General features: G+C 40.6%; 1 protein-coding gene across 3 annotated transcripts in view; it reads left to right on the top strand.

The window, feature by feature from the left end:
* The window catches only part of NT5C3A (5'-nucleotidase, cytosolic IIIA), an 87,356-nt gene that overhangs the window by 64,480 nt on the left and 7,114 nt on the right, over window positions 1–15,762 (top strand). For all 3 annotated transcript variants that reach the window (XM_073630469.1, XM_073630470.1, XM_073630471.1), the window contains exons 4-7: window positions 2,447–2,493; window positions 4,185–4,270; window positions 10,456–10,545; window positions 13,870–14,032. In XM_073630469.1, the coding sequence (XP_073486570.1) occupies window positions 2,447–2,493; window positions 4,185–4,270; window positions 10,456–10,545; window positions 13,870–14,032 (386 nt within the window). The remainder of the gene's footprint in view (window positions 1–2,446; window positions 2,494–4,184; window positions 4,271–10,455; window positions 10,546–13,869; window positions 14,033–15,762) is intronic.

Here is a 15,762-nt window from a genome sequence, read left to right as displayed (position 1 = left end):
ATAAGGCGTCTACCGTAATAACTAATGCAGTAAATAGTGGCGCTAAATGAACATAATAAAAATATCACCCAGTGATAAGTGATAGATTTATAACATGAAAATAAATGAATATAACAAAGTCCACAGACTGAATCAGTCCTAAAATTTAAAAGGTGAGAGTCAATGTAAAATTCAAGAAGTGTTGTAAGGAGGCTCTATTCATCAAGCTCATCCCCCACACTGCGTGCAAATGGTGACACCACTCCCCTCTAGGTGTCCACTTACCAGATGACGTTGCCTTGCACTCTAATGCTTGGCAAATAAGCATCAACCCACTCAGAGTTAAATGTTCACATCAATCTCCAATCCTTAATGATGATCCCACAGAAATCCACATATAAAAAAACAAAGTGCTCCAATAGTTCAGTAACGTTTGATCAAATTTATTAAAGTTAAAAGACTTCAAACATTGCACTCACATTATGTCAGATAAATGCACGCATGTAATAAATCCACTGCAGCAGGAGACTGGCATAATATGGTGTACAAGGAAAAGGCGCAAAAAAACTGGAAAATATCATGCAACATCACAGTAAACAGCAAACAATTTAAGAAACTACAATTTTAAAAGATACATGTGCAATGTAAAAGGAAAAAACAACATGAATAGTCCATTAAAGGTCCATGTAACAAGTCAATGTAAAAGGGGATAAATGTATAGTCCACAAGCAGGGCTGCCTTCCAGGGAACTGAAACCAAGCTCCAGAATCTATAGAAAAAACACAAGGAAGGGAGGCGCCTCTGGGTGTAGTATAAAAGACCGTTTTTAATTTTTAAAAGCAATATGCAAGCAACTCACATTTTAGATAGATCATTCCTCTGGCTTTTTAGATGCTTTGTTTACACTACTAAAATGTGAGTTGCTTGCATATTGCTTTTAAAAATTAAAAACGGTCTTTTATACTACACCCAGAGGCGCCTCCCTTCCTTGTGTTTTGGCATAATATGGTCACAGCGGACCCAGCATGTGTGTGTATAACGCTATCTCACCCACACTGAAATTGTCACTGCTAAAATGTCATTTCTGGTGTTGCGTCTAATGTCACTCTTGCTGTACAGCGACTTACCGACGAGTTTCGTCATCACAATTTCCTCCTGGGATTAAAATTCTTGTGCTAAATGTCAGCACTCCTCTGGTGTTTTTATATGCTGAAGTCATGTGGTTACTTTCCTGTGTTTCACTGGATGCTAGAGATCATAGCAGAAGTTCAGTGTAAGGAATACACAGGAGAAAAATGCATATTGACAAGGGGAGTGTAGAGGTGGGCGGGGAGTCTACTGACATCACGACTCCACCCACCGAGCTCCAGACAACAGACCCATTCACAGAATCTGCAGTTTTTCGGGTCTAATAACAGACAGAGGGGAGACATTTGACAGGTAAAGATACATGCAGGAGGCATGTATATCCTTATAGATAACCCCTATGGCAGTAGTTAAGAAAGGATGACATTGGGTTTACATCCACTTTAAGTTCCTTTTTATTTCTGCTGATAATAGAAAAAAATTGTGTGGTTGGTAGTTATACAAGAAAAAGTTAACCATTTGTCCCTACTGCCTATAGGCACAGGCATATTGTGGCTAATACTATATCTGGTCTTGGAAATAGATTAGAGGTCAAATACAGTTTACTGTTGCTTGTTTTCAGTGCTAAAAGCTCTGCACAAACAAAACCCTATGGTGCTCACCCTTCCCAAGATTTTTCTTTTTTTTTTTTTTTTTTTAAGTTTTGTCATTGTACACGTGCCTGTTAGAAAGATTCTGCTCACTTCTTGTTTCTGTGACTACAAGAACCTGATGGGTCTTTTCATTTTTATTTTTTACTATAAAAGGGGAAAAAGACCAAATATTTTGAAACTAAAATCTGTTTACTTTACTTTTTCTGTTAAAGATGTCAGAGTAGTCTGAAAACACCACAAATTATCCTTTTTTTGAAATCTGAAGGTGATCCAATTTTTTGCCACAGTTTTTTTTTTTTGGCAATAAAGAAACATACCAGTACTAAGGGGGTTAAACACTGAGCTGAAGAATGGTGGACTAGATATAATAATGTACAGATCATACACAGAGGAAGGAGTTAGTAAAAGGGTTCACGTACTGGTCACATACAGTGGCGAGATGAAGAGGTTATTATACAGATGGTCAGGGTAAAAGAGGTTTAGTTTACAGGTCACATGTAGACAGCATGGGAGATAGTATGTGTAGGAGAGGAGGGAGGCGTAAAAAAAAATCAAATTTACCAATCACAATGATCACATGGTACTCAGCCCCTCAGATTTGCTGGGTTCAGTGTCTCTGTGTACCCAACCGACTAAAGACATCGGGGTACACTGCGATCAGCCACCAGGTGACTAATTTGTTTCTTGGAGAAAGCAATGATTATTATTTTTTTTTTTTCAATCCACAGATGTTATTGATAACTGCAAATATGTATCGGACGAATGTCGAAAAAAGGTATGTACACCTGTTACTGACAAACATGAGGCCTTTTGTCTCATATTACTGACATGCAATTTAGTAACCAGCATCAACGCTTACTCTAATTCTCAGTCACTTTCCAGTGTAGATTTATATCTGATTGGTTGGTATGAGTTGTTTGAGACTGTTCTACCTCCAAGCAGTGTTACGTATATTGCAACTTGAAGGTACAGAGAGCCAACAACAGTAGCTTTGTTGGTAACATTTGAGCTGTGCTGAGTAAACACTGCTTTTGTTTCTACTTTCAATAATTTTGATTAAAGATTTCTACAGAATACAAAACCAACAGTAGAGGAAAAACAGACATTTGCATAAAAAAAATATTAGATAATATAAAGTTGTACAAGGATACATATTCCAGTCTAGGTGAGCTAAAAACAGCATCAGGTAACACAGGGGGAGAAATAATACCTATAACCGTAACATCCAATAAAACGCCCCCTAAGACACAGCATAGAACAAACCAGAAAAAATGAACAGTCATAGGAAAACACAATCTCTACCATGGGCTTTGCAGAGCATTCCAATTCTCCTAAAAAAAACAGCCCCAGCACAAGGGAAGAAAAAAAAGATAGAAAGAAAAAGACAGATGTGGACAAGAACAGGGGAGACGCTCGTCCCACCTCACACACAGCTTTTGTTTTTATAAATATGTTTTCTTAGGTTCACACCACTATCCACCACTATTTTTTTTTTTTTTGTCAAACAATAGTTTACAATAGGACTAACCTGCTGTAAGTGTAAGCAAAGTGTTTGCCTTGCGGTTGCAGTGTGGCCCTATTGTGAATGGTGCAGTTTGATAGCCTGTCAACTCTACATACTCTACATACCATGTTAAATTTGCTGCAGCATGTTAAGAGTCCCTCTGGCTGTATTGTGGACAAGCTGAACCCCCCCCCCCCCCCCCCCCGTGTGAAAGAGGCCTTACTGACAGAGTAAAGATCGGTCAGCTCTATTACATATGAGGTTTTTGGAACCTAATTCTAAAACAGTAAGGATAATTAGGAATACTGAATTTAGAGACTGAGGTTGAGATTAGGAAGAATCCTTAAAACGCATGAAGTGGCCACAATTTTGAAAGGGTTAAGTGATTGTGTTTTCCTGTGTGATAGTCCACACAGATTTTCAACTTTAAGCTTTCATCCATCTTGGTTGAGAACCTTTACTGCAGACAATGACGTTCTTAGTATAAATCGGCCTTCCTAACCTTTTTAACACAGAGGAACCCTTGAAATACTGTTCGCGTTTCAGGGAACCCCTGCAAGAAATGAGCAATTATGATACATTGGTGTAATGGACATTGGGAAGAATGCTCCTTACACTTATGGTCATTGGGAAGGATTACCCCGACAGATAGCTAAAAAAAAAATCTATGATATTAGTAGGAACTTATCTGAGAGGCAAAAATTGCTCATTGCTAAAGGAACCCTTAGTAACCTCTGATTCTCAGGGTTCCACGAAACCCTGGTATAAATGACTGAGGCGTGTGGCAGTTGTTTTTCATTGCATATTTTGCTGGAGAGGGTGTATGGCAGTGTGTAGAAGGTCCATCCAGAATTTGTAGTTGTTTTTGTCAGTCTCCCTACTGATATGTAAGACAAAATAACAAAGTTATCGATATCTGTTGCTGTTAAATAAATGTGTACTACCCCATGTTCTTTTTTCAGCTTTATGAACTTAAAGACAAGTACTATGCAATTGAAATTGATCCAGACCTTACAATTAAAGAAAAATATCCATACATGATTGAATGGTAAGTCTTTTACAACAGTTTTATTGGTTTGCATGAGCACAATTCAGGTACAGAGCAATTAACATTATGCGGCATATAGCAAAACAAAAGTACATTAAAGTGGTTGTAAACCCTTACATATACCCAGTGAAGTGGCTGAAGATGAAACAAATATTCTTTTATATAAGTTGTACCTATTTATCTGCAGTCTTCTTTTCTGTACATCCATTAAAAGTCCAGAATTTATAAAGCTTGTCTGAGCTGTCAGGAAAAAAGGGGGCGGAGAACTGAAGTTACACTCTGCAGAGCTCAGTGAGGTGAGCTCTAAGAGCTAATTGGAGGGAAGGGACACACCCACCTTTACACAGCAAATAGGAAACCGTGCTAAGGCTTTCAATCAGCTTGAGGTCCCTCCCTTGTCACCATTTTTCTCTTGGTGTCAGAAAAACTTGTCAGAAATTATTAATGCTGATAGCAGAGGAACGCAGCAGACAGACAGACAGACATGACACTTAGTGCTTTTAATTGAGACAAGTACACGCTAGATAGAGGGATATGCTTTAGGTTTACAATTACAGCCACTGTAAGTTTACGAATAAGACAAAAGAACATTCATATATAGTCAACATAACATTGAATGGGTCTGGATGTACTTTAGAACCCTACAAGTTTAGCAGGTCATTGATCTAATTGAAGGGGATGCTACAGTATAACACGGTCTATGCAAAGGTGACCTAGTAAGACCTAGTAAGTGACCTAGTAAATGCGCCCTAAATGGCGGAGCCCATGAAAAGGGATGTTGCACCCAAGTGTCTAAGAGGTGTGTAGATTTACAAAGAGGTGAAAAAGTAGAGGGATCAGGAAAATTGGAAAGAGAAAGGAAAATGAATGTTGATGAGTAAAAACTAGTAGAAATTAAAGTGAGATTTGAGGAAAGGTCAGGGATAAGGTAGGGAAAAGGAGAGGGGGGGGCCCCATCAGGGACCTGACCAGAAAATTCCCATTCACTCAGCCCAAAAGCCTCTTATGCCCCGTACACACGGTCGGATTTTCCAATGGGAAATATGGATGTGAGCTTGTTGTCGGAAAGTCTGACCGTGTGTATGCTCCATCGAACATTTGCTGTCGGACTTCCTGCCAACAAATGTTTGAGAGTATGTTCTCAAATTTTCCGCCAACAAAACTTGTCGGAAAGTCTGATCGCGTGTACACAAGTCCGTCGCACAAAAGTTCACACATGCTCTGAATCAAGCAGAAGGAGCCGCACTGGCTATTGAACTTCCTTTTTCTTGGCTGGTCGTACGCCTTGTACGTCACCGCGTTCTCATGTTCGGAATTGTTGGCCAACATTTGTGTGATCGTGTGTATGCAAGACAAGTTTGAGCCAACAACCTTTGAACAAAAATCCACGGTTTTGTTGGCGGAAAATCCGATCGTGTGTACGGGGCATTGGAGTGAAAGTAAAGAGGGGTCGAGAGTGTAGTCCAGCCTCGGGGACCATATTTTTAATTATTTGGAGTGTGAATAAAGAAACTGAAGAAATGTAAAAAAAAATACGAAAATAAAATACACCTTTCTAACTATTTTTACTAATACCAGCAGCATAAGTATTAAAAATAGTTAAAGTGACACTAAAGGTTTGTTTTTTTTTTTGTTTTTGTTTTTTTTAAATAACAAACATGTTATACTTTTCCCACTGTGCAGCTCGTTTTGCACAGGGTGGCCCCGAACCTCGTCTTCTGGGGTCCCTCGGCATCCCTCGCGGCTCCTCCCCACATCAGATAACCCCCTTGGAGAAGCGCTCTCCCGGGGGGTTACCTTGTGGGCGCGCTCATGAATCCAGCATTCGGCGCCCATAGAAGCCGAATGCAGGACTTGGTCCCGCCCCCAGCGCCCGCATTATTGGATTTGATTGATGGCAGCGCAGCCAATGGCTCCCACTGCTGTCAATCTATCCAATCAAGAGCTGAGAACCACGGACAGAGAGAGCGTGTGTCCCTGTGGGACAAGTTTGAGGGTTCAGCTAAGTAAAACAGGGGGGATGGGAGGCCGGTCACTGACAGGTGTTTTTTTCACCTTAATGCATACGATGCATTAAGGTGAAAAAACACAAAGCTTTACAACCCCTTTAATGTTGATTGCGAGAATGAAGTTCTGCTTTACCTAAATGTAACTACATTTAGGTTTGTCTATATGAGCAAGTCATACAATTTATCATGAGCAACCACTGAGGCTCTGCACACACCTAGGCGTTTTGTTTTCATGCAGAAAGTCGCATGATTTTTGCCGCGATTTAGTACAGGTCAAAAGGTCACCAATGTAAAAAAGCAGAAAAACGCCTGTAATCTGCCAAAAAAGAAGCTCTTGTACTTTTTTGAGCTTCAGGCGTTTTGCTTCAGATGACAAAATGCTCAGATGTGATCAGGGGCTAATGAAATGAATGGGATTTGTCTTGTTGGACGTTTATAGAGCTGAGGCTTACAGCAGAAAAAAAGCCTTGATGTGAACAGAGCCTTAATACCTGTGCGAATGGCTACATTTCTTCTTCCCATCCTTCGAGAAAGAAAATGACTGCACACATTTATTTTGATACAAAAAATTCCAAATATCATTCACAAGACGCCTTACATAGTTTTTTTTTTTTATTTAGCGTACAAGGTGTGACAATTTAATTCCTGGAATGGAGTGTAAAAAAAAAAAAAATGTTTTGCTTACCTATACACCAGCGACTGTTGTCACCTTCATAGTTGTCCCCTTGTGAAGCGCCGCACTTTTGTACGACTGTGCCACTGCCAGCAACATTCCTGAAATGTATTTTCCAGAACGCTGTGCAGTATCTTTGTCGCAGCGCACTGTATGTCTGCAATGTCATCAAATCTGTGTCCTTTTTATGGCATTTTTTTACATTTTGGAAACTGCCAAAAGTCAGTGTGCTAAGTCAGGGTGGTTGGTCAAGTGTCGGAATGGATTTCTGGGCCAGGACCTCGCAAACACTTAACATATCATGTGCAGGTGTGTTGTTGTTGTAAAGAATCCACTTATCAGGCTAGAGTTCTGGTTTTCTTACTTTTCCGAATTTTCAAGTAACAGTGTTGGTTGACGTTTTTGTGGCATCATAGACATCTTCCTGCCCCTCAAACTGCTCATGCCATTCAAAAACACTTGATTTCTTCATGGAATGTTCACCATAAGCCTGTTCTAACAGATCTAAAGTTTCACTCGCAATTTTGCCAATTTTCACACAAAACTTGATGTTAATCTGCTGCGCCAGATTCCTGTCGCTCATTTTCTGCCAACAGCACAATGGACACACATGTTATTTCTTCTACTATTCGGTAAAGTCTTATGCTGGCCATACACTATACAAAAAATCGGCCAAAATTCTGTCATTTAGATAGTTCATTCATTTTTCGGCCAATTAATGGGCACAAAATCGATAATCGTTGGGACGTTTTTGAGACGGAAAAACTAAGGACAAGTTTGGAAATTTTCTCCCGAACGAACGATAATTGAAAGGTTAATGTGTTTTCCGTCTGAACTGTTTGCACTAGGTGCCGTATTTATCGGCGTATAACACGCAACCCAAGTTTAGGAGGGAATTTTAAGGAAAAAAACTTTTAGGAGGGAATTTTAAGGAAAAAAACTTACATTTAAATGTCCATCAATGCAGCCTTATCAGTGTCCATCTGCAGCCTTGCCCATCATTGCAGAATGATCAGTGTCCATCTGCAGCCTTGCCCAGTGTCCATCTGCAGCCTTGCCCAGTGTCATTTGCAGCCTTGCCCAGTGTCATTTGCAGCCTTGCTCGTTTAAATTTACTGCCGCCGAGATACACAGAGCCGGATGTCCTGTGTACTTGGCTCATTCTTGCAGTCCTGCCCAGTCCCGCCCAGTCCTGCCCCTTGGCGCGGCTCCTATAATGGACATAACACAGGTCCAATGGCGGGACTGGGCGTGTCTGCGAGCCAAGCGGAGCGGAGTACACAGTACACCCTGCAATGTGTATATCGGTGGTGCTCGGTCCCTCCTTCCCCTCACAGACAGCGGGGATCGGCGTATAACGCGCACCCGCGATTTTCCCCTGATTCTAAGAGGAAAAAAGTGCATGTTATTGATTTCATTTATGTCCACTGAAGGATTTATCGGTCATTACATGATGGCACTATCGTTTGCTCTCACGGCCAAATGTTCATTTTTTGAAAATAGGTTCGGCTGATTATTCATATGGTGTATGGCCAGCATTAGTTAACTGATCTGTGACCCAGGCGAGTGCAAGTTAGAACATTTCAGAACCCGCTTGAGTGTGAATGGCTGTGTACGTCACTACCATAGTGTTCTACCGTGGGCATTCCAGGAATTAAATTGTCACACCTCACATAACACAGCAATTTTAGGCCTTTTAGATAACTCTTTTAGTTATCTGTCCAACCGACTAGCATAAGTGATTCTTTATGAAGCTATAATGTTGCCGTTCCTATAGTTAATTTTATGAACCAAGAAACCATCTGACATTTTAGTTTTGTTTTTACTATGGCTGCATATCATAAATGGAATATTTACTTTTTTCAGTTGTTAAGTAGATACATATTTATTTTATTAAACCTATAAGGCCTGGAACTTTCTGATGAATTATTCATATTTCAAAGGACAAATATTTTGCAGTTGATAGAAAATGCTTGGTTGAGATATTACCATACCTAAATGATGTATGATGTTTTTAATGATGGCTAGTCTGAAATTTGTTATTTGATAACATAGGATTCAGAGCTTCTTGTTTTATAAGACATTATCTCACAATCTTTGAGCTGTTTCCACAATTTGAGATTGAATGATTGCAAGTCACATTTTAATATCCATGTTTTTGCGTTTTATTCATACACCCCAGTGTTGCCACTCTTATGGGATCATATGAGCAGAGGCTTGTAGGCTTTTTACAATTACAGCCCCCAACGTCTTGCCCGGTATGTCTCTATACTCCTTTTGCCTGACTGTTGAAAAAATTATCATCACCAGTCCTGTTAGGTGCCAGTATGACTTAATGTCAAGCGCTTGGTTTTACTTTACATATCGATAGGAATGGAACAAAAAATTAAATCACACAGAGTTTATCACGATTATGAGCATAATCCGTTCCAGGAGAATGCTTGTAATCCAAAGCACTCGCACATCAAATCGAGTTTCCCAATAGAAGTCAATGGAAAGGAAGATAATTAGTTCCGCATTGACTTCGATTGCATGCAATACCGCCCGTGACCAGAGGTGGGAGAGAGCCTCAGAAATACTCGGGGACAGCTCGGCTGAACTCGGAAAAGGCTCGGGAACGGAGTATTTCCGAGTGATTCTGAGTATTTCCGTCACCCCCGCACCTCTGGTCAAATGCAGTACTGCACACCCCATTGGTGTTTTGCGAGACAACACTCGCAAACCAAGTCAGGATTTTGAAAAAAAAGTGGCTAGCCTTTCAAAACACTTGTTAACGCTTTACTCGTAAACCAAGGTTCCACTGTACTTGTATAGCCTCATCAATTTTACGTGGCGCTTTACATATATTGTACATTTGCATAAGTGCCTGTCCCCAAGGAGCTTACAATCTAAGGTCCCTAGCTCACAATCATACATACACATACTAGGACCAATGTAGACAGGAGCCAGTTACCTACCAGCATGTTTTTGGAGTAAACCTGAGAACCCGGGGAAACCCACACAGGCTCAGGGAGAACATGCAGACTCCAGGCAGGTAGTGCTGTGGTTGGGATTTGAACCGAAGACCCCAGCGATGCCAGGCAGAAGTGCTAACCACGTAGCCACCATGCTGCCCCCTATCTGACACTGTTTGTTTTCTCCACTGTAATTTTAGGTACATTAATGCAGCGAACCTAACTGCAGTTTATTTTAAACATTCAGAGATACCCCATACCCTCATACAGCCAAGAGGAGTAGGAATCTTGCTTTACATAGACTCTTGCCATGGTGTGCGGCTTCACATATATTTGTAAATGAATGCTGCTGAGATCTCCGTTTTTTTATTAAACATTAAAAACAGAATAATTATATTGCTAGCTTGCAAGGGTAAATGCTGAGAAGTTATTCTTTTGTAGTGTTAACGTTTAGGGAATTACCCTCTCACTGTGAATTTCCCTAACTAGTTGTAGATTGAGCATTTTCTTGTTTTACTCATTTATGACTTTTTATTTTATTTTTTACAGGTATACAAAATCACACACATTATTAATTGAACAGGCTATCCAGAAGGACAAATTGACAGAAGTTGTAAGGGAATCTGACATTATGCTCAAGTAAGCAGGATTTTTATTTTAATTGTATGTAGAGTTAAGAGGTGGGAAACCATAACATGACTGTATCTAGGTTTTTATGTAATCGAATTAACCACGGACCATTTGGCTGGTCAAAGACCAGAGTACTTTGCGATTCGGCACTGCGTCGCTTTAACTGACAATTGTGTGGTCGTACGACGTGGCTCCCAAACAAAATTGACGTCCTTTTTTCCCCACAAATAGAGCTTTTTTTTGGTGGTATTTGATCACCTCTGCGGTTTTTATTTATTTGCGCTATAAACAAAAAAAAGCGATAATATTGAAAAAAACACATTATGTTTTACTTTTTCCTATAATAAATATCCCCAAAAAATATATAATTTTTTTTTTTCTCAGTTTAGGTCGATACGTATTCTGCATATTTTTGGTAAAAAAAAATCACAGTAAGCGTTTGATTGGTTTGCGCAAAAGTTATAGCGTCTACAAAATAGGGGATAGTTTTATGGCATATTTTTTTTACTAGTAATGGCGGCGATCTTTCTTTTTTTTTTTTTTTTTTTTTTTAATACAGCGATCAGTGCGATTAAAAATGCATTGATTACTGTGTAAATGTGACTGGCAGTGAAGGGGTTAATCAGGAGGTGATGCTGCAGGGGTTAAGTGTGTCCTAGGGAGTGAGTCTAACTGTAGGGGTTACAGGGAGCTGTGATCAGTGTCACTAGGAAGAATTGGGAAATGCTTGTTTACATCAGCATTTCTCCATTCTTCCTCTCCGTGAGACGATCGCAGGTATCCCCGTGAACATCGAGTCCGTGGGACCCACGATCACACTCGTGGAGCTCGCGGCAGGGTCTGTACACCAATTTGCCTGACCTTCAGTCATTTTTTTCAACTTTCCATCTATTAAATCTTCTGCCCTTGTTGGTTTAGCTTTGCATAGTAAAACATTTTCTTTCTGCCAGTAAACCGTTTGCGTTCAGGGTCCTGCACCCGCATGGATGCCAAATTGAAAATGGCAGCAGTGAGCTTCATGGGACTGCCTTCATGAGGATGCATGGAACACCTGTGCATCTTCATAAACACGGCCCTCACAAGAGAGCTGTAGTAGAGCCCGTGTGAACAAGGCCTAAGTGACTATTCCCGTGGGGACAGTCCCATTAATGTAAATTGAGACACAGCGAATGCTTGGTCACAGCCGCTGTTCCCAATCTGATATTCATGCGGGTGCACAGCCCCAAACGCTGTGTGTGTGATCGGGGTCGTGCATCCGCACAGATGTTGATTTGGGAACAGCAACTGTGTCCCTAATTAACATTAACCACTTGCTTACTAGGCACTTAAACCCCCCTCCTGCCCAGACCAATTTTCAGCTTTCAGCGCTGTTGCACTTTGAATGACAATTGCGCGGTCATACAACGCTGTACCCAAATGAAATTTTTATCATTTTTTTCCCACAAATAGAGCTTTCTTTTGGTGGTATTTAATCACAGCTGGGATTTTTATTTTTTGCTAAACAAACAAAAAAAGATGGAAAATTTTGAAAAAAAAAATCATGTTTCATAGTTTGTTAAAAAATTTGCAAACAGGTAATTTTTCTCCTTCATTGATATGCGCTGATGAGGCGGCACTCGTGGGCACTGATAGGCTGCACTGATGGGCACGGATAGGCACAGTTAAGGCGGCACTGATAGGCACAGTTAAGGCGGCACTGATGGGGACAGATAAGGCGGCACTGATGGCCACGGATGGGTGGCACGGATGGGCACTGATGGGTGGCATGGGTGGCACTGATGGGCACTGATAGGTACCACTGATGGGGGGCACTTATGGGCACTGGTAGGTGGCACTGATGGGCACTGGTAGGTGGCACTGATGGGCACTGGTAGGTGGCACTGTGGGCACTGATGGGTGGCACTGTGGGCACTGATGGGTGACGCTGGTGGGCACTGGTAGGTGGCACTGCTGCCTATTGCTGTGGGGACAGATGATCGCCGTGATCGGGACTTGTGTCCCTCTCACGGCCGCCGGTGATCGGGTTTTTTTTTTTCCTCCTTGCGCTGAAAATAGCCGATTACCGGCTCTGTTTACATCACATGATCAGCTGTCATTGGCTGACAGCTGATCATGTGGTAAGGGGTCGAGGTCAAGATCTCATAGAGTCGCTGAACACCGAGCGTGCCGCGGGTGCCCTGCAGGGGCGCACAGGCCGCTCATGCATGGGACGACATCAATAGACATCGTCCCGGCAATGTAGATCCGCGCTGTTGCTGTCATTTGGCAATAGCGCGGATCTGAAGAGGTTAAAGCATACCTTCAGTCATTTTTTCATCTATTAAATCTATTAAATCTCTGTTGTTTTAACTTTGGATAGTAAAACATTTTTTTTCTGCAAGTAAATACCTTATTATACAGTCCACTTCCTGTTTCTTGTCTGGTAAAAAGCCTAGGCTTATGACATCATGCACAGCTCTCTCTCTCTATCTCTGTCTCTCAGTTTATCTTTATCTCTATTTCTAGCTCTCTATCTCTCTTTTTCTATAGATATAGATATTAGAGGGAGAGATTGTCAGAAGGGGGGGGGGGGGGGTAAGACATAAAAGGGCCAGTGAATGCTGTAGGTGTGCCTCCTGTATAAATCCAGGAAAGGAACAGGCAGCAGCTTCAGCTGCCCACAGTTAAAATGGCTGCAGCCAGACTCAGTGGAGGGGGATTTCTGAAGCATATTTGGCAAGTACAGAATCACAGTATATATAAAATAATATGCAAAGTGGTTGGAGGAAAGCTTCAGAATGGCAAAGATGTTTTTATTACAAATTATGTGAGCAGACTGCTTCTATGGGGATGCACAGAAAATGTACATCCTCATGCATGTAAACACAGCTCTCGCACCTTGCTTTACAGAGACTTGCCATGGTGTGCGGCTTCACATATATTTGTAAATGAATGCTGCTGAGATCTCCGTTTTTATCAAACATTAAAAACAGAATAATTATAGTACACCTGTGTGAATAAGGTCTAAATGTGACAACATAAATTAAAATATGATAGTAAGGTGTCCTTTAAATTTACACACACTGTGTTAAAACTCAATGAAACTAATCCGTTGTTTGTACCTATTTTATGATTTACGCTTAATATGGCTGGATGATCTAGTTGATGTTAACAGTATCTACACTGTTGTGTTTTTTTTTTTTTTTTTCTCATATTTAATATTTTATGACTTGCTAATTCAATGATTACTTTATACAGAGGATATAGTGCCATTTATTTATTGACAGCCTATGTAGTATCATTTTAAAGCCATGTCCACACAATAAATAACATTCATTCTCTTTTATCTTGCAGGGAAGGTTATGAAACCTTCTTTGATAAGCTACATGAACACAGCATTCCAGTGTTCATTTTTTCAGCAGGACTTGGGGATGTATTGGAAGAAGCAATACGTCAATCTGGAGTCTACTTCCCAAACATCAAAGTCATTTCCAACTTCATGGACTTTGATGAAAATGTACGTTCAACTCTTCCTCTGTGAAATGTGCATTTATTTCTTTTTTAACTGTCAGAAAAGACCTGAACCAATATATCTGCAGATTATTTTAAATTGTGTTTAAACCAGCCTTTTTAGTTGAACATTTTCCATAAACTCAGAAAGGAACTTTGTATGTGGGGGCTAAAAATGCACTTATTGGATTTCTTGTTGGATTCAGCACTTACTAGATTTTTTAGTGGTCTGAAGGAAGAGTAGTAAAGCGATCCAATTCCAGGAAATGTTCATCTTTATCATGCAATGTTCAGGTTGCAGAAGCTTTTCTCATCCAGTAGATATACAGTTTGATATTGAACAGATGGCCAATACAACTATGTAAAATCTGCTTTTGACATTGTATGTAGTCTGTGCACATCTTTTCCATGTGAATGTGTTCGCTGGAGCGGTACGCTGTTGTTGTGGTGAAAAAATCGTGCTTGCAGCATTTGGGGAGCCATAAAAAAGCGCACCAAAAATGCACCTTCCTATTGAAAGCAATGAAAAACGCAGTAAAAACGTGGCAAAACGGCACTCGTGATACTTTTTTTTTTTTGGTGCAGTTTTTGAGTCACATGCCCTTTAAAAAAACCACACCGCAAACACGGTATATGCGTTTTTGCCACGGATCACTGTGAAAGTTGCCTTAGTGTTGTCAGTTATGGAGAGGATCTCCAAGTAAGAAACTTTACAACAGTTTTACAAAATAAAATTTGCTTAAAAAAATTATAATAAAAACCGTTTGTAAACAAAAAAAAAAAAAGAAAATTGTATACAGAGAGCTATGATGCCAAAATACTGAAAAATATATATTGTGGGTTCACATAACTATAGAGAATTGCTTATATATTTTTACCTGTGTATGTGATTACCATCACTGCTGATATACGCTTAGTTAGCCTTATGTAGAGTCTATTGTTTTTGTTTTTCTAGATAGATTTAACCTAGGGGTTAACCCTAAGACTGGTGATTGTCAACTTATGAGGTCTAAGGTTCCTCAGCTGTGGCCCCTGACATCACCAAAGGACATTATATTCAGTGCATGTATTGATAGAGAAGAAATGTCAGAGACTGTGGAAATACTAAATGAAATGATGGTCAGAGACTTTGGACCTGCTCCCGATGTGGTTGGAGGCTGGTGACACGCTGTAGAGAGAATATAGACATGTTCTATGAGGTTTGCAAAGATCGCTGCTTTTACCCCTTTAGAAAGTAATGTTTCAAATCCCACAACAGCTTGCTGGAGTCCAAAGGCCACGGAACAAATGCCAAAGGCTGCATGTGGCCCTGTCATAGGACACCCGGAAACTGGAGCAGTGATGCACAGTCATTGTGCAGAACTACTAAACAGGAAGCACAACTTTCCTATACAAGCAACTCTGGCTTCCCTCGTGTATGTATCTTTGTACATACTATACAAAGAGACCGGTTCTTTCAAGATATTTACACTTGTTGACAAGATTGGTCAAAGTCATTTAAATCTTTAAAGTGTTCGTTCACCTTTCCAGAAAATTTGTAAACCACCTCACCCCCGATCCAATGTACTAACCTCCTGCGATCCTAAGCTGTCAGGGCTCCTGCAAGCCACTTCACTGGTCTGGGGAATTGAAATCCCTGCTGCTGTCTCTCCTCTCTGTCCAGTGTTGCTAGGATGGACCAGACGGATTCTGATTGGTCAGCACTGTCACATGGACAGAATCTGTTTGGTCCGGCCT

The sequence above is a fragment of the Aquarana catesbeiana genome, linkage group LG05, assembly GCF_042186555.1.
Source record: "Aquarana catesbeiana isolate 2022-GZ linkage group LG05, ASM4218655v1, whole genome shotgun sequence".
Classification (NCBI taxonomy): domain Eukaryota; kingdom Metazoa; phylum Chordata; class Amphibia; order Anura; family Ranidae; genus Aquarana; species Aquarana catesbeiana.
The sequence above is the reverse complement of the archived record's forward strand: the minus strand, read 5'-3'. Positions and strand labels throughout refer to the sequence as shown.